General features: G+C 45.1%; 1 protein-coding gene across 3 annotated transcripts; it reads right to left on the reverse strand.

Annotated features, from left to right (window-relative positions):
* Positions 1–25: 25 nt before the first annotated feature.
* LOC125749648 (glucocorticoid-induced transcript 1 protein) lies at positions 26–26,159 on the reverse strand. Of its 3 annotated transcripts, none has more exons than XM_049027113.1 (8): positions 25,455–26,159; positions 16,803–16,954; positions 12,662–12,748; positions 6,038–6,157; positions 5,459–5,605; positions 4,965–5,148; positions 4,437–4,557; positions 26–2,330 (listed from the first exon to the last, which is right to left on the reverse strand). In XM_049027113.1, exons 1-8 carry the CDS (start codon positions 25,795–25,797, stop codon positions 2,000–2,002), a joined length of 1,485 nt encoding a protein of 494 aa, XP_048883070.1. In that variant the 5' UTR covers positions 25,798–26,159; the 3' UTR covers positions 26–1,999. The 3 variants fall into 3 exon arrangements, with proteins under 3 accessions (XP_048883070.1, XP_048883069.1, XP_048883068.1); XM_049027112.1 differs by having other exon boundaries at positions 6,038–6,154; positions 16,803–16,957; XM_049027111.1 differs by having other exon boundaries at positions 16,803–16,957.

Genomic DNA, 26,159 nt, shown 5'->3' on the forward strand with positions numbered 1-26,159 from the left:
ACAGAAGAAAACAGGGAACACACGGTTTCTTGTTTCATTGAAACTTTATTTAACTGAAGACACAAAAGCTCTCTATTAAAATACAAAACAAAATTTGAATGTGTGTGTGTGTGTGTGTGTGTGTGGCAACTGGCAAAACACCTTTGAATGTGGTGCCAAGATGTTGCCAAGAAACTATGCAGAAAAGTGCTTCGCTATGCTTCTTAGATGAATATACAAAAATGAAGAATAAGAAAAATAACTTATGTCAATATTTTACAAACTAGTTGAGCTTTTCTTTATACCATATCTTGCTACATTCATCTCTGCAAACACTAGGCTGGGGAACTATAGCAGGTTCTAACCTCGAGTGACTGGATGATGAGAGAAATTTGTGCTATTTGTGTGGTTTCCTCTGTTTTCTAAACATTCGTGTCTGTGGATGTACAACCAGTTTGTCTCTCGTATCAAAGCTTCTTCACCAACTGTGTAAAGACACAGACGCTACGGTAAAAATATGCAGTTAGGTTTCCCTTTACATTTGTCCCCTTCAGCAACGTGTTTGGCTTGTTTAGTTAAGAGCTTTACTTTATGGTAAATCTTTATTATTAAAAAGCCCAGGACTTTCATATTTTTTCATGAAAATATTAAAATTTTAGATTTAGAATAACAATAAAAAGGTTGCCTTTAAACAGACACTCAGTCAGTGGCTATATATTTGAAAAAATAAGTGGAACTAGAAAAAATTGCATCAACTATCTATTGTAAGGCCATGACTAGGTCTGAACCCCAGAAGGTGCACATATCACTAACACAGGGGGGAACGTGGCCATTAGAGTCAGGGCAACCAAGTCTGTCACCATTTCCAGATACCTTATTAATCCCATTCAGCAAAATCTACATGCAAATGCAATGCATTTGGTGTCATTAAAACACATCCGTGATTGAATCGCACGGTAATGTGCGATGCGCCATTTCGCAAGCGCATGAATAGCGCAGGTAACAAAGACCACTCTTTAGGGCCCGGAATGTTTTAATTTGCAGTTTGGGCTACGAAACTCCATTTCCAGGAATGCGAGGAGTGTCTCTCAGGTACAGCCTCACGCTAAAATGTTCTGCCATAACTTGGCGACACCTCATCAGTCAAGGCGGGGAGGGTCCGTACTGTCCGTTAAGGATCTCCCACAGATGACCCGTGGGACAATGACGATGCTGTGATACTGACGCTGTTCCGCAGCGCTGCTGGTTGCTGGGATTCTTCCACGTTCCGGGAGATGACTCCCGGAGCAGAAAGCACAAATTCCAACAACATGGAATGTCATGAGGAAAAAGGTCAACGTACAAAATGGAAAGGCAATACAGTGATGCGTTTTTTTTTTGTCTGCCTCAAAAAAATTTTGTAGATTGGGACCAATCCATGCATGGATACATTCCAAATCACCTGAGTTTAGACAGGAGTGAAAAACCTGAAGCTCCCACTGTGCAGCAACGAGGCCTCGTGTCTGTATTCTTTGTGTCTACGTACATAACCTGGATTCACTGTAAACAGTGGGGAAAAACTTTTTTGTTGAAAATGACACAGCAATATAGATCTTTCAGTTTTAACAGGCATTTTTTTTGTTTGGATATACAGCTTATTCATACTGTGGATATTGAAACAACACAGGACATCAAGGTACCAAATTAAATATTCTAGTTGTAGGTGCTTATCTCTCCACCCCCCCACCACCCACTATTCCACAACTCTGTTTTAACACTGTTCAAAGACAAGCGCTAATTCCACTTTCATAGTTGCGAGCATCTGCTTATTACAGAGTAAACACGAGATTATTCCTATCCCTGCCAAAACATCATTTATGGATGTGCTAGATTATGCTAGCTTTTTTTGTTCTAAAGATTGTAGGTACACCATGCAGAAAGTGGGGGATCATTGGACAGTGGGGGCTTCTTCTGAAAGGGGGGAGGGCTTTGCCATCAGCTATGGGTGGGTGAGAGAAGCAGGTACCAGCTCTGCCAATGACTAACTAATGATAAAGCTCTGAGGCCAGGAGTGAGGATCAACTGGCCCCCCCTGGAGGCATGCAGGGGGCATTGCAGGGCCCCCAGGGGACTCATCTGTGCTGGTGCTAGCAGAGACCTGAGTTACAGATGGAGCGCTCGGCTCGACGCTCATAGAGTATGGCGAGGCATAGTCAGATCCAGTGACATGACTTGGGCCAAGCGCACGTCCAGGGTTCGAAGGAGAGGAGCCTGGGAGTTTGACGGGACAGAAGGCAGAGCCAGTTGGGGTGAAGTTCACTTTGTTTTTGTCAGGACATGAGAAGAGAGGAATGGAGCCTGACTGGCGAGACCTGGTGTGAGGAAGATGGGGGGGCAAATATTCAGACAAAAACACCATGACACACCTTTCATGAGAGCCCACTTTGGCTAGGCTGCTACAGCTGAGTCACGCAAGTTAGCTAACAAAACATGACAGGACTAAGAAAGACCTGTGATGGTTAATTTAATCCCAGCCTATCTGCTTGATTTATTGATGATGATGGCATTAGTATTCAAAAGCAATAGACCTATATGTAGGTTTACACAGAAACGAAAACCAGTCAAAGCCAGCAGGTTGGGTTAAGTGCAGCAAGAGGAATTCCTGTGAAATATTATGTTAAGATATAATTTCTCACTGTAGCTAGAATTGGCGCAAAACACCTTGGATAAGTATTAATACGAGTATTCTGTTGTTTCATTGTGTGTTAGTATGATGGTTCAGAGGTACAACATTCAGAATGAACCGCAAATGCATTTCAGAGAACACTGACTAAAAAGAAAAGGGGAAAAAAAAAAAAATTAAAAATCACCGTCAGTGAACTCAAGCAGCACAGACCTAGCCGAAACATTTCAAGGAACTATTTAACACTGACAGCAAACACAGAAACTTTCTTTCTGCAACGGAAACGGCAGGAACACTGACGAAAATAGATTCTCACTGTGTCATTATTTGGTGGGAGCAGGAAGTGGAGAGACGCTCCTGTCAGAAGAGCCACATTACGGAAGACTACAATGCCGCCATAATGAAATGCAGCAGACAGGAGTGTTTTACTGGGGAAGGGATGGGTGTTAAATAGCTTTTCTTTTGAAGTACAGTGGAACTTTCTGAATGACTGGAACCCGTCAGACCAGAGAGCTGTCAGGCTGCTTCCGAGTCACTGGTTCACACTGTTCAGAGTGTGGCCCAGTCTTGAGAGCCGTACTGCCAGGGATTTGGTCGAGACCCCACCCACATACCCTAACCTAGGTATAGCTCTATGAGGGGCTGGTGTGTGGCTTAGCAGCTTAAGACGCTATCCCTGTGATAAGAAGGCTGTTGGTTCAAGTCCCACGGCTAGCACACTGACATCATTGTTGGGTCCACGAGGAAGGCCCTCAATGCTAATTGCTCCAGGGACCGGCTGACCCCGCCCTCTCAGATGTACGCCACTACGGATGAAACGTCTGCCCACTTAACGTAACCAGGACACCGGCTGCTTATATGATGGATGGACAGATTATACACAGGACAGGTTCGGATAGCTTGAAGTCGTCGGCGACACTTTAAACGCTCTGCCGTAAATGCAGGTAGGTACCGGTTCCATCCCTGTCAGATTCGACCTCAGCTGGAACGTGAAGGTCACCCCAAGAACGGCGTGCCCCACTACTCTTTAAACAAGCATAGCACAGACACATGGATAGACTGGTTCAGTTTCCATAACAATCAGTTCTGTGGAGTGTTTAAATACTGCATCAGATAGAAAGCCAGATGTAAAACAGCCCACCTGCCCTAAAGTTTAGAAGCATTTGGTTAAACCAGCATCGTCCTCATAATGTTTTTCTGTTTCCATAAAACACTATTCGACACCTGGCTTCTTCAATCAACAGCGAGGACTTATCTGTCCTCGTTGCACCTGTCTACCTCACCATGGAAAGCTTGTGTTTGCTGTCAACACAATGCTGAAATGCTTCTTCTTGATGTTAGTGCTTTCCATCCATGGTAAAGCCTTCTCTGAAATGTTTGCAGTCCGTTAACTTCTAAAATGTTCTTTGAAATGTTTTTTTTTCCTTTCTGTTTTTGGCATTTTAAATTCTTAATGTTTTTATTTTGTGACATTTTTATTTTTTTGCCGATTTGATTTCTGAATATAATTTTGTTTTCGATTTTCTATATACACCAGCAATGACTGGGATAAGCAGCTCCTACGATGGATGCATTTTTAAATTAGTTTTTCGTGTTTAAAATTTTTTTGTGCTTGAGGGCCAATAGGCCATCAGCTCGCATCAAGGAATCACATAAGGCAGGGGGATTAGCAGCCATAAATCACCGGGGATGATTCTCATGGTCAAACACTAACTTGAAACAAAGACCACAGTAAAATGTGATCAGTTGGGTACACAGGTAAATGTGTATCATATGATAAAGCTGAGCTACTTACGCCATTTCCTCGAACACCTTGATCCTTTCACAGCCCTCTGGGGGCTCTCTCTTAAACATGTAGCTGTTGTTTGGCTTGGGAGAAGAGGCAAACTTGAGCAAAGGGGAACCGCTCCCACCGTCTGCGAAGGGAAACGTCAGAGAGATGGAAACTCCACGTCTGGATGCCATCTCCACATTCGTAAGCGGCGCTCTGAACACGGACCGGCCTCGTCACTCAGTGCCTGCTGACTCGCCGTCTATTTCGAGCGTTTGCCGTGTTTTTTCAGGTGAAACTCTGCTCTGGTTTTTTTACGCAAAATTCAAAGCTGTTAAACTGAAGGAGCTGCAGTTGTAAAATAGCTGGTGAAAGACAACCACACAACTACCGTACACATAAACAAGTGCATTCCTCCAGTAGGCCCTTAATCTAATGGCAATATCGTAATCATCATGAATTCCTTTTTAGGAGGCGAGACCAAATGGCTTCTGTAACCATGACTACAAAGTAAAGCTCTGCAGGACCTGCCCTGGGGGCCGGGCTCACTACCTTTGTCCCGCTCGTACAGCAGGTCCTCGGCGGAACAGGGGCTCCCATCCTGGAAGCCTGGATGGTAGGGAGGCGAGGGGCAGGGCGAAGGGCTGGAGGGCGTCTGGGTGTCGATGCTCCGCGTGCTGCTGCTGCGCTGCTGGGGGGGGCAGGGGGCACGCCTCCCGTCCGGGACCTCCAGGACCTGGGGACGGTGTGGGAATAACGGGTGCATGAAGCACAAGAGCTCGGCTAGCTGAGAGGACCATCAGAGAATAATCAATCTAGGGAAAAGTTATTACAATAGTCTGTGCTGATCTGTGGCTACGTTACGGACAATCAAGTTCACTGAATTTGGACTAAAGAAAATAGACGAGTCTTTGAATGGCACAGAGATATTATTCTAGAAGTTAAAGAGCAAGAGCGAGAGAGAGAGCATACATTCCTCCCCACCCCACCCCACCCCACCCCACCCCCACCGCCCGTTCTGAAGTGGGACACAGGTGGAGACGCACCTTCAGCTCCTCCTTGTCCCCGTTGTCATTGATGAACACCCTCTCCAGCTCGTGGTTTATGCCTTCGACGCTGTTGGGAACCCGGACGATGGAGGATTTTGTCACAAAGGAGCTGTACAGCGGCACTGGGATCGACTTCGACGCAGGCTGAGGACACAGGAGTACTCTATTCATCGACAGACAGCGAGGCAATGTAACATCCATGATACAAGGTCCCACTATCCGCAATACAATGACGATTAAATTTCTATTACAACATTCATTCTATTTAATACAAATTTTTACACTTATGGACTCCAGCAATTAAAGGCAAACGGATCCTGCCTGTCACCCTCTACACCGCCACTCACTTCATTCTGCCACGGAGGACAACAGGCCGTGTGCAAACTCGCCCCCCTCCTCTCTCTCCCTGCTGTCCCTCCCGTCTTCCTGTTCTTAAATGCAAGCAACCCGTTTGCAATCGAGTGCAGCTGTTGTTAACTGGGGGGGGGGGGGTTGACCTGCTAACGCCTGCGGCCCCGAAGAAGAAAATAGTATATTCATGTGTGTGTGCGCTGGCGACAGCCGGCAGAGCCTCACCTGAGCCGGGCTCCCGGCGCCGTGGACCCCGCCCTGCTGGGGCGAGAGCCGGTCCTTCTCCCTCCCCTGCCTTCCGGCCTGTTTGCCGCGCTGAAGCTGCTGCCTCAGCTTGGCGATCTGCTGGGGGACACAGGATATGCATGGATGGGCGGCAGACATGACAACTCAAAAACACGCCGGTCCCCTGCGTTCCATGTCCCACACTGGGGTAGCCCCTGTGATTTATTTTGCGGTCAAGAAATACTACAGGCCCAACGGTTTCCTTCTATACTTCCATCCCAAATATCTCTGGGCCACCGATGGACTGACAGTGAATGTGTGAACACGTGTCTGTCCATCAGGGCTGCATGACATCACATCGCGCTTATATGGCGCATGTGCAATAATCACCAGGTGTAAACATTAGTCTGGATGCCGGCTTTTCAGTACTGTACTGTATGGACTAATTTATGCAGCGTCACAGAACGCATCTCGTTAATGTTATCGGCGTACTACTAATCTGTTTACCAAATTGTGGTCGCAAGGAAACGCCCGTATAGTTTGGAAAAGTCGGCATTTGGACAAAAGTTTGCACCTGTCATTCTAAAGCCCTGGTCAGTATTGTGCATGCAATAATGTGATGTGATATATAGCCCGGATGGATGGATGGATGGATGGATGGATGGATGGATGGATAGCCAGACAGCCTGCCTCGCTCACTCACATCACATCACTCAGTCAGTATATGTGCCATATAATCATAAATATATTGCAAAGTGATATCATTCAACCCCATCTACCCACCTATCTACGTGAAGCAAGGGGGGAATAAACATTTACTATTTTCCCTGTTTTGGATAGGGGCTGCATTTTTACGGGTTGTTTAGTGCACATGGCTTCACGTAGGGTGTCGAAGCTCTTGTAGAATCCTGTTTTCAGCCAGCATGATGAACACCCTTTTCTCAGACGAACCTCAACCTCGCCGAGCAAACTAGCTACAGAGGGCAGCAGGTGGACCAGCCCCTGGGGCTGTCATTTCTCAGGGTGGCGCAGAAGCTAACGCCTGCTGCGTATCGCTGAGAAAATTCAGCACAGTAAAAGACAAAAGTATGCCAATCGACAGAGAAGATAACACGCACAAAACTGACAATTATATGCCAATCAACTAACAACTTTGTCATACGTTACAGAATAAATATTGTATTGGTCCAGAGTACACAACTAACCATCTCCATCTCATGCGATTCCATGTTCAGCTCCACAAAGCACATGAACCCACCCATGGATAAGAAGCGTGCTGATTAAACACGGGGATCACTTTACTGTTGACTTTCTATAAAAATGCGCTCCCACCAGCGCGGTGAGGCCATCATCTTTGGGCTGTTCTCAGCAAACTCGTTGTTCTAATTAGTCTAAGGCGTGTATCCAGTGTCTGTAAATATTTGCATTTTTTTACTCTACATTGAGAGCAATTCTTTCCATTTCTAGAGAAGAGGAAAGTATTCTCCCCGTGTTTGGTTGGTTTGTATTTGTGCATAATCATCGCTATCCTCCTCCATGGGGTTCGGGCTGTGGGCTCTTGGGGGGGGGCCACCAGGGGTGTCCGGACTCCCGTGCAAACTGCAGAGACAGCAACCTTATCGCGGCAGCATGGCTGCTCACGCTCCCGACAAGCCGGAGGCATGCAGAGACCGGGTTTGTGTGGATTCCTCCACTGGCTCCGGCTATAGGCAAGAATCAATAAGTTCAAGCCCAGACTTGCTCTTTTTGTGGAAGAGGAAATGAAGTACTTGGGTTGCCGACGACGCTGCCTACAGAGAAACCGACATCCCTCACTTCGAAGCTGATAACGTTGCCGATAAAAAGCTGGAACGCTGTGTAAAATGTAAATAAAGACGGATTTTTTTACAAATCATATAAAACCATCTATTTTTGACTGAGAATGGAACAGAGACAACATATGAAATGTTAAAACAATACAAATTTCTAAGTTTCAGTTTCATTATTAATACATGCTTAATTTAATTTTCATGCCTGCAACGTGTTAAAAAAATGTTAGGTCAGGGGCATGTTTACCACTGTGTTGCATCACCTATTAACAACCCTCTGTAAATGTTTGGGAACCGAGGAGACGAGTAGCTGGAGTTCTGAACGTGAAATGTTGTCCCATTCTTGTCTGATATCAGATTTCAACTGCTCAACAGTCCAGGATCTCCTTTGTCGGAGTTTTCGTTTCATGATGCGCCAAATGTTTTCGGTGGTTGGCAGGTCTGGACTGCAGGCAGGCCAGTCTAGCAGCTGGACTTTTCTACAACAGAGCCATGCTGTAGTAATACTGTACATGCACAATGTGGTTTGGCATTATCTTGCTGAAACATACAAGGCCTTCTCTGAAAAAACACATTATCTGGATAACAGCATGTGTTGCTCCAAAACCACTATATATGGTTCAGCATTAATGGTGCCTTCCCAGATGTGCAAGCTACCCAAGCCATAGGCACTAATGCACCCCCATGCCATCACAGATGCTGGCTATTGAACTGTCCACTGATACCAAGCTGGATGGTCCCTCTCCTCTTTAGCCCATAGGTTGCAGTATAAATTACTTCCAAAAAGTTGGTGAAATTTTGATTCATCAAACCACAGGACAATTTTCTATTTTGCCTCAGTCCGTCTTAAATGAGTTCGGGCCCAGAGACGTCGACATTTCTGCATTTCTCGACCATGTTTAGATATGGTTTCCTCTTTACATGGTACCGTTTCATCCTGCATTTGTGGACGCAGCAACAGACTGTGTTCACAGACACTGGATTTCAGAAGGGTCCCTGAGCCGATGCAGTGACTTCCGCTATAAAAATAATGGCATTTTTTTAAATGCAGTTCCGCCTGAGGCTCCAAAAATCATGGCCATCCAATATGAGTTTCTGGCCGAGTCCCTTATGTGCAGGGATTTCTCTGGATTCTCCCATTTTTTTAATATCATGACGTAGCGCAGATGTTGAAATTCCAAATTTTTTTTTATGGTATTACGTTAAGGAATATTATTCTTAAATTGTTGCACTATTTGCCCACACAGTCTTTCACAGAGTGGAGAACCTCTCCCCATCTTCACTGCATAGAGTGGAGAACCTCTCCCCATCTTCACTGCATAGAGTGGTGAACCTCTCCCCATCTTCACTGCATAGAGTGGTGAACCTCTCCCCATCTTCACTGCATAGAGTGGTGAACCTCTCCCCATCTTCACTGCATAGAGTGGAGAACCTCTCCCCATCTTCACTGCATAGAGTGGAGAACCTCTCCCCATCTTCACTGCATAGAGTGGAGAACCTCTCCCCATCTTCACTGCACAAAGACTGCAGTCTCACTATTCCACGCGTAGTCAGTGAAGCAACACAAGGAAAGAAGTGTTCTGCTCAATCTACACTTATATTTCTATCAGTATCGTCCACCCATTTGCCAACATACTATTCTGGTGAGGGTCTCGGGGGTGGAGACTATCCCAGGCAGCACAAGGCTAGGGTACATCCTGGACAGGGTGTATTTCATGAGATGCGGCAACCAGCATAATGAGGAAAACGCAGAGACCCTAACCCAGCTTCACTGTACCAGAAGCACTGTGCAATCTGACGACCACAAAGGGTTTTTCACTCAGACGGAAAAAGGGATCATCACTGTAATCCTGCACCCAAGTCAGAACCATAAACAAACACTTGGTAAATATTATGCCAATTCTTTTTGTCTTATTAAAATAGGGTTGCTGCTACTTGTCAGACAAGCATGCAGGTGGGGCGGCTTGCTGATGTAGGATGTGGTGGCAGGAAGCTGCCGGTGGTACACCTATAGTGCATGTAGGCCTGTGCACTATAACCACACTCCTGTGCAAACTATTACAAACTATTGCAAACTATGACTGCGCGACTGTCATTTGCGCCTAACGTACTTGCGTCTACGGTTGTTCGTTTTCCGCGCTTCCTGTCCGAACGATGCGAGTCATGCGGTCCGAGTCAGACGGTCAATAGAGAAGTACCGCGGAGACTCGTGTTCAGAGCGGGACACACCTCGGCACATCAGGCACACCTTTAAAATATTTAGCGAGAGCCGGCACTGAGGGGGGAAGACACTGAGGGGGCAGGAGGAGCCAGGCTGACATTTCAGTGAGACACCCATGACGGTTATTGTTATGCAAAACATTTTTAGTAGAGAGATAAATAAAACCATGTCATTGCGAATGGGCAAGTCCAACTTTGGAGCACCATCAGCAAAGAACAGCACATGTGCATAAAGTCCCTGTGTGGGATGACAGTCAAGGTCGTAACAATTAAGCAGAATCGACCTGGCTTGTTGAATATGGTTTATAGTGTGAGAGGTGCCTTGTGGTTATTGCAGATTAGAAATGAGCAGATCTGCATGCGCACTCTGTCCCTTAACGGGGGAGACCACCATCTCAAACTATATTCAAGTCCTCAAATTAAAATGGTTCTGCATATAATTACACACAGAGCAAATCTTCCATGCTCCCCCCCGATGATGGTACTTGCATGTATTACGAACGGAATAAACATGGGATTTTAGCAAAGATACACAAATACAGTTTCAAGGGGGTGGGAGGACATCACGAGACTTATTTCTTAAGTAGATGCCCTCCCCCTTACGCAACTTACAAAATTTGGTCCCCTTTTGCAAATTAAAGGGATCCTTGAATTCAATGGAGTGGTTTCAATAAATCCTTGTCTGTCGGGTATATTGTGCGACAAGAAGAGAAAACTGCCTCATCACGAAAACGAAGCCTCCTGCAAAATGACTGGTGATTAGAGATAATGCTCAGCTTTCATCTTGACCCGCCCGCATGCCAGCGGGTTGACCAACAAAGGAAGGACCAATAATGGCTCCCAGACTCGTTTTCAGGGCCTACATGTTCAGAGCCACTGAGTAAGGACTGCCGCCTATGAAGCTCACCAGACACTGTGACCGAGGTCTACAGCAAACCCTGCAGGAATTGCGATTATGACCAAGATTAATTTTGATTCACGGTGTGTATGAGAGTACTTGGGTTTTAAGGTTCCGGCAGGATTTTAAGTTCGATCACGCCTGATCACTAATGATCCATGTGTAGTTTACCCCCCCCAGCATCAGTACGATAATAAGCAGCTCAGAAAAGAGAGACAGACAGACTGAGGGCGAGTTTGTCGCTAATATATTACATGATTGCTGGATATGGAAAGTCCTATTATTTTTATCCACAGTGTTTATTTTGGGTTTTGCAAAAATAAGGAGAAACGGTTTGTTATGTGCAGTACTTTAAATCATCTGCTATTTATTCATCTTGTAACAAATCATATGTTTTATCAGATGTAATAAATTATCAAACAAATGTAACTAATTACTTCTTCCTCCTTCTTAGGATAGTTTCCAGGCTCCCCGCTTTCATATACAGAAAAAGCAGAACAGAAGACAAATTGATATAACAAATTACATAAACTACATCCTCTAGAGGATTCAAGAATCCAAAGGAATTATTTTATGTTTGTCAGTGACTAGTGCTTAATAAATCATTCCAAAATCACGCAACGATCCGACACAGATCCAATAAGCCCGACACGACGGCACACAGTAAAATAATGAATATGGACCCCCTGCCCCCCCAAAATTCTTTTGTTAGCGATCAGGCATGTAGTCAGAGTGTACAAATATGATTTAGAATCCCCCTCAAAATTTGCTTCAGCCCCCTGGGTGGCACAATCTACCAAGCCCCCCACCAATAAAATCTATTTCTGGCTACAGGCCTGTGATACATTGAAAAGAAAAGAAAAAAAAACCCTTACAGACATTAAGTGAACGAGGACCAAGCTGAAGCGCATTAATAGCGAAGGATGATGTCCAAACGGACCCAAAGCCATCGTTGTGATGCGGGGGCCACCCCATGGCCTCTTCTGCACTGTCCCGAAGGATATGGGTTTATAAATGGGGGGGGGCAGCGGGTGGTCCTGAAGGAGATAATGCAATCACCGTTCGGCCCGCTGCTGGCATGACAGCTGTGTGACAGCGCGGAGGGCTGATAAGCCCAGCGCTCGCCAAATACACCGTCTCCCCCCGTTTCTTACGTAAAATAGCAGCCCACAAAAAAATGGAGGCGCAGCAGGAAGTTATAAATAGCACAGGGTGAAGGGTATGAGAAAACGGAAAGGATGGTGTGCCGACAGCCTGCTAAAAATGTAGGGTTTCGGCGTAAAGGAGCACAAAAGCAAGGTTTACGATTCACACCTATAAAAACTGCAAGGGGCCGGTCTATTTTGCCATTTCACTTGGCCGATAGTGACATTGTCATTATTATGTTTTCAAACCTCTTTTAAATTCTACTTAAATACGTTCAATATTTTTACAATTGAAATCAGACAAATCAGAGGAGGACAAGATAGCCAGCATCAAGCTTGCATGTGACGTATGCAGGTCAGGCTTATGAAGGTGAGATGTGCCAATTGGCCCCTTGAGGTTCCAGGCAGAAGACCCCCCCAGACAGGATAACCCATGCTGTTGCCTCCCACCCCCCTGCCCATCCAAGAGGGGGCAGTATACAAGATGCCCACCACAAACAAACATGTTTCCCATCCAGCAATCAGCAGCCTCACTGCCATCTTCACTGCGTACCTCTTTGAGCTGGTCGGCGCTGCCCCATGACGCGGAACGTTGGTGGATGATTCTCTCCCCGCCCTCCTCACTCCAGCCTCCGGGAGTCTGAGGAATGAGATAATCACAAATAAACATTAAAGTGATGCGTAAAGACGCCCACATGTTCCCTTCCGTGCAGAATGTGGCGGGGCGAAGAGACAAGGCTGGAATTTTTGAATAGATAAGAGGCCAGGTGATAGGAGTACATCTCTAAGGGCATCCCCCTACCCGTAACGTCAACAAAGCACCGCATTTCATACCAAAAAAACAGTGGGGCCATCTACGCATGCAGACTGCTCAATAAAAAACAAGTCAAAAGACCAGGCTACGATATGGATGGAGGCCACTGTTCAATGGTCAAAAAAAGGTACCTGAAAATTAAGAACTCCAAACTATCGATCCAAAACCAACTTACAGGAGCCTTATCCCATGTAATCTGACCCCAGAAAAGGGCATCTGCCAATAGCTAAACTACTATCTGAACCAGAAGGCCTCTTAAAAGTATCTTGTATGAAATTTCAGAAGTTTTATTGCTGCTTACATACAGCAAAATGGCAAAAACAATGCTGTAGTTTGGAGACCTGCAGCAGAAATATAGCTCTGCTAGAAGCAGCTTCTGTTTTTGGAGACGCTCCTTTCAATTTTGATTCTGATGTAGTACAGCAGTAGGTCTATAATTACATAATCACTGGGACAATGGAGCATTTTTTTATTACTAGACTTACACATAATTATATAGAAATGTATACATACATCCCGCACCAGTTTGAATGTTGCATAACGATTGACAGTTATAAAAGAACATGCCACACAACCATACCTGGGAGGGATAATGAAATCAAAATAAAGCGCAAGAACCTGTACAATGTCAAGAACCTGCAGGCACACTGCAGCCCTGGAACCAGCTGCCGAGTGTGGCAGCATTTGCCGGTGCCCAGTACCTGTTGGGCATTATTTAGCCTGCCACAATGTGAAACGCTGCGGGCTGGATTATCGAGCTATTAATAATGCACGTATAACGAGCACATAGAACAATACAGGTTTAACTAAAGTTAGCTGGCCTCACACACACACACACACACACACACACACACACACACACACACACATTTCCATTATTGTGCATTGCATAACGTTAACCAAGTAATTAAAACAACTAGGAAGTCGGGTTGGTTTTCTTTGCCATAAAAATAGAATATGGGTTCACACAGCGATGCTCTTCGCTTGGAGCGCATCGTCTGCAGAAGTTCCACAGACCACCTTGACAGCAGACGCTTCCAGGGAGCGGTGCTGCTCCCACCAGTCGCTAGGGAACACAATAAATGCTCTCAGGTGTTATGCTGTCGGCTATTATTTAGCTAGCTAGCACACAAGCTGGCGAGCTATAATTATGCTAGCTACTTTAAAACATATAGCATAATCCAAAGTGTTGTGTTACCATCTCAGATTGTTTAGGCTCTTAAAAAAAAAATCACTTACCACCAAGGTATACATCTACTGCATTGATTGATCCAACTTTGTTTCATGAATACCTGCTTGCGTCAGAGTAAATTCCGCGGACTTGTCTATTTCATGAGGACAGAGATTTGGAAACAAACTAGGAGCTTGGCTGTCAGGGTATCATTTGATTCATTTTAAATGTTTACGATATTGCAAAGAAAATCACAGTGTGTGTGTTCCTGTAATTTAGATCTAATGAATACTAGGAGTTTACAGCGGCTAAAAGGCTAATTGGCCATCGCTTCTCCCCTTATACTCATTCCTTAGAAGCCTTGTGATCCTTGCTTTTTCAACGAAAAATTGTTTGCAATTGTTTGCTTGGTTTTTCATCAGCAGAACAGTAGCAACGGTGAGAGGAAACACTTCAGCCAATGAGGGCAAAGAGGAACCGGCTTTCACTCACTGGCCACACTGCTCCGCACACCCTCACTGACCAGGTCAACCAAATGTCAGCAAGTTACAAAGTCTTCATTATCTCTGCATTTGTCGCTAGTCAGGCAGCCAAGTTTAGACAGCTGTTCGGCATTACCACAAAGAGATATATGTGATGCATAGTGTGTGTTTTTCTCTCAGTAGAAAGCAATGTAATTCCACACAAGCAGTGGCAGAGCTTAGGCAAACAGAGAGCTGTTTCAGCTCAGAAAGACAGCCTTCAGACAGAACAATGCAGCCCAGAGACAGACAGGGGACGCATGTGCTCAGGGAAGCTGCCATTTCAGCATGCAAGCAAGGCAACTGTAAATGAGACAGGCACCCATTCTCTCATGTCTGTTAATCACTCTTATCTGATGATTACGCCTAAAAGCTACAAGGAGCTACAGCTGACTTTGGCTTCGAACAGCCAACTTCTGTCTGTTCACAGTGTCAGAACTTTAATAAGCGGGTAGCACTATGTGTGTTACAAGTCATGTAGCACCTGCTGCCCTTGATAACATGACATGATAAAAAAGCAGGACAGCACAGGTGACGGGTCTACAGCAGATCATGATGGAGCGGCTGGTATTCTCTCACACACACACACACACACACACACACACACACACACACACACACACACACACACACACACACACACACACACACACACACACACACACACACACACACACACACACACACACACACACACCCCTTTGTGAGGACCATCCATTTATTTCTTTGGGAAAAACTCCAATCCTTCCAGAAATGTCAACCTTAACCCCTACCCGGCCCTAACCTTAACCATTAGTTAAACAAGATACTAGACTTTTGCCTATTTTAGTTTCTTGACTTGTGTCCCCACAAGGACAAAATAACAGGTTTGTATAACACTGCAGGGATATTTAATCCCCACAATGTAATATATACATGCCCTCAACCTCCCCCCACAGATACATAGGGAAAGATATACTCTCTTATAGCAGGTGTGACTACGGGCACAGACAGCTGGTACACTGTACAAAGTACAAAGTACAGAACTTTAAAACACAACTGCTGTCAAAATCGTCTATAAGATATGGAGTTAAAAAGCAAAGTGACATGTAGCACAGGGTGACAGTACCCCATCCAGCCTCTTTATCACACTGAAACCACCCACTTTCACCTACAGCAAAGGGAACGTACTGCGGTCCCCGGTGGAGGGGAGGGCAAAGGGCAAACCCACACACTGCGTTTCCCCTATACCCAGAAGCCCTGGGTGACACCGACACTTGTCACTGACGGCAGCAATTGCTTGTTCTGATAAGCCGTCCACCACGATCTGGCTGGAAGGCAGGAACGCCCCCAGCGACATACGGTGTGAACGATGACAGTAAACAGCCCTCCCAGAGCTTAAACACCACGGCGGGCCCACGGCGCCTCCTTTGATTATGCCCCGACCTACTCTGTGCCCTCAATATCAAGGGGGATCCCACTGAAGCACCGCGACATGCAGGTGCTGGGCGGATTAGCATGTCTATGGGATTTCGCTGCAGGCCGCTCCCTCATCGCACAAAGGCCAGGTGGCAAACGGAGGTGCTGGGGCTGGCACGACCGCGGGCTACGAACTCCGCCTCACAATGCACGTCTACAGCGACGGCTGCGTAATTACTCCAAGGTAACTGTCACACAGGCTGGTATGCTTGTCCTATCCCGTACTTTCCTGCTTTTATACACGTGGGTGTAAGTGCCTCACACAGGAATCGTCAACCTGTCCATACACAGACACATGTGCTCACGGCAAAAGTCATCTTTTGTTGTGATTAAAAAAAAAAAAAACTATTTAGGCTACGTTTCTGAATACCGTGTGTCCACGTGGTCAAAACTGCACTTTGATCAGGACTGTCAGGAGTCACGACTGCGTACCTCGTATGACCGGGCTGAACGCAATGTCCTGCACGTGCCTTCCCTTTCTGGACTACAAGGATTATAAGGGAGGCTGGTGAGCCAGCCGACTCCCTACAGGCTGAGCAAGCGGGTGGAACCTCACAGTGACGGCATGATATTACCATACAGTGCCGTTACATCAAGAGTGTCATCAGAAACAATGAGGTTTAAAGGGTAAGTCAAAAATGGTGAACCCTGTCCTCCAATATTTATGACATGATCTACCAGCTGTCATGGTGACCCCCAAGGCACATGGTAGCTGGGGAGGTCGTCCTACCTGCGTGGCTTTGTCTTTCATACAGGATGGCCGGTGTTGCGTGTGGGGCTCTCGGGGCCACTGCCCGGTGAGGTAGGGCCCCGTGATGGTGTCGAGGGACGAGGTCCGGCGGATGGAGCTGGTGCCACGCAACTGCTGAGGCTTCTGACGCTCTGCTGTGGGACAGGGGCAAGATGGGAAGGGCGTAAGACCAGAGACAGCCAACACTGGGAACAAGGAGACACAGGGTTTAATGGTGAACAAGCAGAAAGGGCAAATAAAATAGACAAGTAGAACCAAAGGAAAGACACTCTGGAAGGCAATGTGACAGCTTAACACTGGACCATCATGCCTTACCATAAAGAGCCCCCCCCGACTGAAATGGGAAGAAAGCGAGCATAGTAGCTTTACACCACACTACGGAAAACCAGTTTAACTCGCCGGCCTTAAATCCGTAGGTGTCGATGGCGAACTTGCCTCCCCATTCATGATCTGAAATTTCAGTTAATTTGCTGCTGATGACGAGGGTGATAAAAGAAAAACTAATTAATTAAGCAAGCTCTCTTACCTCTCACCATAAATCATACAGCAGGTGCAATCTCCTGGAAGAGTAAATGAGTCACTAAACCAAAATCAGATATCTAAAAATATCAGTCAATTGAAATAACCATCAGGAACCAGGGCACGAAGTAACCAGCCTGCCAATTAGCATACGTACTACATATTATACAGATATCAAACGACTGAAAGAAAAGGTTTATGTAAAAGATCAGGATCTATAGAATTTCTTTATTGAGAACAGGGGACATAATTCATTCTTGAGGTGCCTTTCATACAGAGCTGGTAAAACACAGTTAATTGAATGGCAGATCCTCATTTTAGACTTAAAAACATGCATTCAGCAAGACAGGTGCAGTCCCTTCTACACCAGTACGACAACTCCACCTCCACAGTATTTTTTTTGGTTATCACATTTCCCATTATGCTCTTCTAAGAAACACATAGACATGCATATACAGGTAAGAGCACAGCTTGGGACCAAAGCACAGGGCTTATCCCGCATCCCTGGGGCAGTTTTGAGGGTTACAGACTCTAGGGCCCAACAGTAATATGATTACTCAGCCAGTTATGGGACTTAAACCTGCAACCTTCCAAACACAGCAACAGACTTTAACCCACAAAGCCTGACACCACCCATGAAACAAAGTGGGATGGGGTCCACACTACTGGGCATTCTCACAAAATGAGACATACCAGCCAGACTAACAATCACCTTACACTCCTTACATTTTCTCAATCCGTTTCAATTCTGAGAAAGGTTTGCGAGTCTCATTAAAACTGAAAGAGAAGACCGTGTACAGAGCAGCACGTGTGACTGCAGGAGAACTCTATGAAGCCAGGAATGTATTTGTTAAGCGGTTATGGTTTATTAACTTAGACGAGTTTAACCAAGCTTTTCACCGACTAGTCACACAACATTTCGTTTCAAGTTTGTCTACAAGGGGTTTTCCCCACACCAACTTTCCATCATGCCTTGACAGAAGGACAGACAAAAGTATTTATAATAAAAATTACAATAATTAACCATTTTCTGAAATGATAAACTGTCACGTGTGGGCAGTATGCAGGTAAAATTCCATGCCTGGGATTCTGTGCGAACAAAAATACCTGCATAAAGCCATCAGCTTTGTTTTGTTCTTAATTTTTGGGATAACATGTAAATACGAAAGGGAAAAATATGAATCGTCCGTGTTAGATGATTTGGTGTTACTGGTAGCACACAGAAATGAAGTGTACATCAGGAGAACGCAGGCACCCTCGATGTGGCATGCTGGGGGGGGGCGGGGGGGGGGGGGGCGTAAAAAAAAAAAAAAAAAAAAAAAGGAAACACGACCACAGCACCACCTTGATTTATTGAGCCGTGGTTCTAGTCCAGTGTTACTGACCAGGACAACCACACTGGAAGACAAGGCAGCTTGGAAGCGAACGTAACTACTGGAGCGCATTGAGCAGCCTGGTCAGTGACAATGGCTGCGAAAACTACCAACGTGCTACAAAGAATTATCCACCTTCAGAAAGGGCATCTTTATCAGAGCACTACACTGGTTCAGATGCATTTTCTGTGTCAGTTACATGATGGAACCTTAAAGGATGAGCCAGATCTCTGCAGACAAATCGCCTGCATCATCTGGCAACACTGCTATCCTGCGTCCAATGACGATACATCCCAATGAATCACCCTTCAATCTGGGGATCTGGAGACAAGACCAATGGCCAAGAACTCCACACCCCCTAGTAACTGACGCCGACAGTCATACGAGCAGGCAGTGCCGTGCCACATGCACGGGCTTGTGCTGCCGCTCCGTTTCATTCATGTAATTAGAAAAAGTCAGGCTGATTAAGCAAGAAGTGTGGCAAAACGCAACAAGGAGCTTCACCTACGCTGGAACAAAAGCATGTTCCAGGGTGTCCCGTTTCAGAGCCTATCATCCAGCGACCAAGCGAACCGCGATCACATCCGTCAGAGGCTCAGCTGTTAAACCCGCAAGTGTCACTGCATTTGTCAACTGAAATGGTCGCACTTGTAACAGAAGACTGCAAATCCAGAGGCAGCACGGCGATGCAGTGGTCAACACCGTTGCCTCACACCACTGGAGGGCATGATGACCAGAAAAAGGATGGACAGTAGCAGCAGACCCAGCATAACATTTCCCAACAGCAAAAACAAATTGACACAGCATTGCAACAGTCCAGGCTGCAACGGGTGGCCTAGAAGTAAAGATGACCGAGCAAAGCAGGAGTCTAGGGCAGCCAAGCTGTGGGTGACATGCTGACATCGTTTTACGCTCTCAAAAGAAGACCCATCAACCCAATGTTTCTGCCTTGCAAAAAGGACTCGCATGGTAGAATTGCCTCTTAAATATCTTCCACAATATACAGGTCAAATTCATTAATGCGTTTCATTAACTGATGCTGTGAGTTCAGCTCTCAATTTTTTGAAAACAAACAAAAAAAAACACTTTACGTGTAAGATATCGTAACCAGTCAAGCATCATAGTGCCAATATGGGAGATTTCCAATGTTCCATAACTGATAAAAATCTGAGTCGGCTGTTTTTGCTGGTCGTATTACTCAGTAACCCGTTATAGCTAATGACCACTAACAGCAACATAAAGTTACTCCAGCACTAAATAAAAAAATATAAAACAGTAAATTAAAAATAAAAAGCTAAACTGGTTTAATTTTGAGGAATGCATGATTGTTTTCTTCAAATACGAGGGGAAAAGCAAGCGGTAATTTTGGCATAAAATGAGCACGGCAGGAAAGAGAAAAGTAAACCTCAGGCCACCGAAAGGTGTCCACCAGTGCCAGCTGGAATGGCCTTTGGCAAAGGCTCTCCGACCGTATTCCCTGCAATATGGCCAGGCACTCTCTCTGTGACAGACCCCGGTGTATAAGCGGGGGTCCTTCACGTGCTGTCGTTGGGGTTAAACGGATCAGCCAGACGGCACAGATTGCCGACAGGCCGCGAGGGCAGCGCTGCTGCCCAGGCCACTCCCTCTCCCCTTTATTAGTCCCCAGTTAGGCAGATGGAAGGAGTCAGTTGGTAGGTGCCACGGACATTGATGCCAAAAGCAGCCTTCAGAAGAGCTCAATGACAGAGGCTCAGTGGGCACCACGCGATGTGAGCGCAGAGTATGCCGCCAGGACCCACAATGATTTGTTTTTAAATTTTTTCTTTTCCCATTTTTTTCCCCCTGATTTGGTGAGATCTGGAATAAGCTTGCTTGTGGTTCTTCTCAAAGTCCACAGATAGTGGATCTGCTGATAATGGGTGTCACGATTGGTTAGGGTAGCACAGCCGCTCACATGTACACACACGCGCACACACACTCACACACTCACACAAAAGGAGGCTCCATAGTCTTCTTCTTCAAAAGCAGGACAAGGCTCCAAGCTCTCGCTAGTGGGGAGGAGTCTCCCAGCCCTGCAGGTTGCTGGTCCCTTTACAAAAACGACAGCTGATAATTATATTCATGCTTTCATTGAACTGGGGGGGGGGGGGGGGGAGAGAGAGAACACTTCTAGGTTTAATGAGTCACTTCTCATCAGAACATAACCATTTGCTATGCACGAGTTATATAAAGTTCACACATTTATACAAATCTTAAGTTTTGGAATACCAATATACAATAAATTATACACAAATGTTTGTCAAGTGTGGAGGGACACTGTGACCCTTGTCTGAGTGCTACAATGCATTCGAGCGTTTGAATATCACGGGTTGTCAACCACTTTCATGCTTTTACATTATATTTATCCAGAGCAAAATAAAGCTATACAGGTGGCTACCCACAGTTATTCCCCACACACACCATACAAACCATTTCACAAAAAAAATGTTCTAAATCAATTTGAGATTAAAATAAGGTTTACAAATCTTATATGCCCATTGTTACACTGGTCAGAAAATCCTAATCATATGAAATAATGTATAATATTACAGCTACACTACATATATAACATATATAACTTCTACTCTCCCATTCTCTTTATTAACTATAGTGATAAACGTATAATAAATAGCATTGGTGTAACAAAGAGCAGGGCAGATTTCAATACGATTTACGGCCACATGTGCTTTGTGAGATTCTGTTTTCATTGGTTCTGGGAAGAATAGGTAAAACACGCCGTCCAGCTTGGAAGGGTGGTATTCACAGGCCGGGTGTACAGTGTACACCTCTGAATTAATCTCAGAGCACTGCATTCATTTGCAGATCACCATGAGCGCTGAAGCAGACTGCTTTGTGCTCAAGAGGATTGTTTCAAATGCAAATAACCAACAGCTTCTGATGTTCAGCTGTGTAGCAGGGAGAACAAAACCGCTGAAAGATACCCCCAACTTTGTACCCCAGGTGAAACTGGATTACTCGCCTATAACAGCTTCAGTGCACATGCTGAATGAACAGCTTGTTTCATTTCTACAGGGCCACATATAGGGAACTTAGACTGCCTCTGAATATTTGGAAAAAAACAACAAACCAAAACACAAAAAAAAAACTCTTCCATCTCATTTACAACAAAAGTCACTGGCAAAGATTATCGAATAAAATCCTCTCAACGGTGGTACAATGAATTCTCAGACTAATAATAACCTAATGAGGAAGTAGGAGTAGGCTGGTTAGAAACCATAGAGAAGATCTCTCTTTCATCAGGAAACACATGGTAATGTGTCAAAAAACATTACAGAAATGTATTTTAAACATCTCATGCTAGTGTAAATGTGAAGCAGGCATGAAAACGAGATTTGAGTGTTTATCATCATGTCCTCCTATGGGCTATAGACAAGATTGAACAAGTTGTTTCAGAGACAATGCAAGGCTTGTGAGAAACACTGTAGCACAGACAATAGAGGCTTGTAAAAACACCCTGCATTGTGTGTCCAACTAAGCAAATGTGAAGATAAAAACAAACACAAATATTTGACCACGTCTACGTTTCTCACCATTACTGCTCTCACTACCATCTGTGGTTACTCCTGCTGTTCTGTTAGCATTAGCATTTACATCACTGCCACACCAGCAACGGCCAGACGTGCACTCCACACACTGGGTGAAAGACAGGTGCTGAGAGTTCACTGAATGCCATCTGAACATCACAGATTTCCAGCTCATGCGTAACCAGTGGGACTGACACATTTCTAATGTATTTGCAATTTTTTGTGAACATTTAAGAAGCATCAAAACACATTCAAATGGACAATTTGCATTTTTTTTAACATTTAAGAAGCATCAAAACACATTCAAATGGACAAGCGAGAACACTGTAGTGAAATCGCATGGCCCGTATTAGTTACAGCCAAACTTAAGTACAATCAATTTCAATGGGTTCAAAAAAAGACTGATATTACCAGGACATGCGCTAAATTTATATTGTGGTTTATGACAAAGAAATGACAGTATTTTAATTCCCTGGTTACTCTCCAAAAATTACTCATCTCTGGGCAATATACTCCAACTGTATTTTTAAAAAACCCTTGCCATCACAAGATATTTACGTACCTCAATTCACATGGCTTGTCTTGTTAAATACCATGAATTACTAAGTAAGCATTTTAATAATATATAGGCAAAGGATGAAGACATAAAGATGTCAGGATAGTACATGCTTCAGATAAAGGCCATACATTTTTTCCCCAAGCTTTCCATGTGTCACCATGCTTATAATCCACTAACAACCAAGAGATATGCAACAACCTAACATGACACAGTTTTAGCAGTAGAAGCTGGAAAAAAATACTGCACGCCAACTGCGTGTAAGAACAAACTCAGAAGCCATCATTGTCTTGTCGATTTTTAATTATTATTTGTCAAGCTTAATTAAATAGATCTGAGAGTACACGCTATATGTTAAGCACCAACTGGACCATTGAGAAGACGGGAAAGCGCTGGCTGTATTCTCTGAGGGTTATGTTATAATTAGTTGTTCTAATCCCTGTCATAATGCTACTCTGAACCTAAGGACACTCCAGGGGGTACAATTACAGGTCAGAGTAGGGATTAAGGTCAATTTTTACAGACCGACGAATAAACGTACATTACATAAAGCAGGAGTCAAAACTACCTTGTGAGGCTTGCTCGTATCTTAAGGGGAAGTATTTTTTCTTTCATTTTTGGTGCAATTCCTACATTTTTTACTAACCTGTTCTTTCTCTTGTCACCACCAGTGAATCAGACAGTCCATCTGTGACGTTTTATTATTTTTTTGTCGTGTTTTCATGCACCCATTCATACCTTAAATCACCAATTTGGGAGTAAACTACCAGGTTATGCCTGTGGATGATTCAGATATCGAGGGGTTTCTCTAATAGAGAATAACTAACATAGAGATGATGTCATCATTCCAGAGCCTAAAGGTCACACTCTGGTATGTCACCTGTGTCCCTTGACTTCAAGTGTATTCTCATTTGCCTGAGGATTATTTCAGTGCCAGTCAAGTGAGATGAGGGATGCCCACTTAACTTAACTGATCAAGAGTAATGTTACGCTGCATTAATGGTTTGAGAACAAAGATGTTATGGCATTTTGTACACCTGTCAGCTGATAATTATCAGCTGTTCTCTTATACACCTCAAATGTATCAAAATGTATCAATAGAAAATGTACCTGTTGGAGCAAATGTATAATTATAATACCCTAGATGTGTGTGAGTGTTTTTAACAAGTATCCAATGTGTTCTTTTGCCGTTTCAGTTTTCCATTGTGTCGCACTGCGGAGGGAATTTGACTTGGTCTTTGGCCTTAGATGGGAATGCAACTCCAGTCAAAGGCACTGGTGAAGATTTCCCATCACCTCTTACGTCAGCTTGCACAGGGTTGAAGGTTATAGCTTTTAGGCACGCAGGAACGCGAGGCACGACACCCCAAGTAAGCCGCAATGCACCAGAAAGATGGGTTTTTTTGTGGACAAAGTACGGGTGGTCGCCATTACTGCCCGCCAACAGCAGGAGATGCTCTTCACAGGGAGGATGAGAGCAATCTCTAGCAAGATTCATCACCTGCGCTTGCATCGATGTAGTGAAGGTCATTCTTGTAAAGAAAAAAAAATAAATTCTCTCCCACCCTTCCAGAAGTCAGCCCTAAACAACGCAAGACTGTTGGCCAAATTCATTGCACTGTTGTGGTCTCGGTGTCACAACGGTGGAAGTTCACCACCTTTCTGTGGTCCATATACCACTTAAAAATTGTGTAATGAGGCACCCTTAGCTTCCGCCAGATTGTGGTTGATAAACATCTAGGGCGATCTGTGCTTAGCACTCCCACAGCCTCCTTTGTCCCAAGAGGTCTAGGATATAAAACTTTCCTTATGGTCTACAACAGTAAATGTCCTAAAATAACCTGTGTACCTAGAGGCCCAGCAGTTAGGTGTGTCTCAATAATGCTCACTGTTACTTTTCAAAGTCTTGCACTCACAGAGCTCAAATGCCAAACCTCTCATCTCACTGCTGCTTCTGTCAATATGTAAAGCCCCGTTTTGGCTTCAGAAGCATGGTAACTTACGTTGACAATACTTGTTTTCAAAGATCCACGGCACAATAGGTTTTGCAAATGTATCTCAGGTGCTGCAACTAGGCCATTAGATGGGTATGCAGCCGTCTAGGGGCTCATTGTTTCCCTTCTACTTCCTGGATACGGTGCATTAACGGTACACATAGGGGTGCACGAACCTATAACGTAAGAAGGCGTAATAAGTTCATAACTTTTATATTTCTTCAGCCATTTTTGTTCAGTGGTTTAGCATCAACAGCATGACAAACTGCGAGCCGATCCATACTACATAACAGCGCCGCAGAGCGACTTGAAACTGGCCAAAAAAAATAATAAAAAAATCTAAATTAAAGAACAAGAAAACAGGTTGTCTCCAGCAGTGTAACCCACAACTAGTGTTTCGGAGAGACAGCCGTAGCTGAGGGCCCAAGCGTTTCGCAGCTTAGTAAACTAATGGAAGAATACAGCACCGCTCATCACGTTAGGTTACTGAAACACACCAGTGCGCCAAACTCGCCGACTTCTGTTAAAGAACTGTACCGCGACCGTATATTTGCAGTACAGACGCGAAATTAAACTATATTTCTACAGAAAGCGCCGGAGGGGGTTGCAGCGCGATACCGTACCTCTGCAGACGGGCGAGTTGGGACTCCGCTCCGGCGAGTCCCTGCTGTCCGGTGACAGTCTCTGTCTGGTTACAAGTCGCGGCTCCGCCGAGCCGTTCGCCGCCGGGCTCGACAGCGGCTGTGTCGGGCTGGGGGGACTCGAGCCGCGGCTCGCCACCGAGTGCGAGGAGGGAGGGCAAGTCGGGCTGTGCTGGTTCGCCCGCAGGAGCTGGTAGGGCACCGTGGCGCGGATGGGCTGCAGCCGGGGGGCGCCGCTGCCGCCGGCGGAGTTGGGGGAAGCGGCGTTGCTGAGCCGCACTCGCGGCTGCTGCTGGTGAGAGGAGTTTGTCGCGGACGCGGACATGGTTCGCAACGGTGCTACGACACTTCTAGTTTTGTGGGGGGAAAAAAGGAAGGAGGTTCCCGTTTCTTCAAAAAAAGTTAACGCCAGCGCGCGATAAACATTAAACTTCCTTTGGTGACAGTGCCAAGTTTTATAAGCAGTTAATCTTGTTCTCTCTGGACGTTTAGCTAGCTAACTAAGCAACAGGAACGTTTAATGGCACTAATATCCTTCACATGAACCAGATCGCGTCATGTTTAACAGTTACTTTAAATGTAATTCTGGTAAAACAATAACGTGAGAGCCGGAAAAAAGTCAATATTCCAGTGTTTTCTCGAGCGCAATCAGCTTTTTCCCAAGCTTCCTTCGAATGACAGCTGCAT

This window comes from Brienomyrus brachyistius, chromosome 9, assembly GCF_023856365.1.
Source record: "Brienomyrus brachyistius isolate T26 chromosome 9, BBRACH_0.4, whole genome shotgun sequence".
NCBI classification, from domain to species: Eukaryota; Metazoa; Chordata; class Actinopteri; order Osteoglossiformes; family Mormyridae; genus Brienomyrus; species Brienomyrus brachyistius.

Excerpts from the sequence above, each read along its gene's own strand:
- LOC125749648 (XM_049027111.1), bottom strand. The coding sequence starts at position 25,797 with ATGTCCGCGTCCGCGACAAACTCCTCTCACCAGCAGCAGCCGCGAGTG. Across the intron at positions 5,606-6,037 it reads GCGCCGGGAGCCCGGCTCAG|CCTGCGTCGAAGTCGATCCC; the intron begins GTGAGGCTCTGC and ends CTGTGTCCTCAG. Across the intron at positions 4,558-4,964 it reads GCTGTACGAGCGGGACAAAG|ACGGTGGGAGCGGTTCCCCT; the intron begins GTAGTGAGCCCG and ends TTCCCTTCGCAG.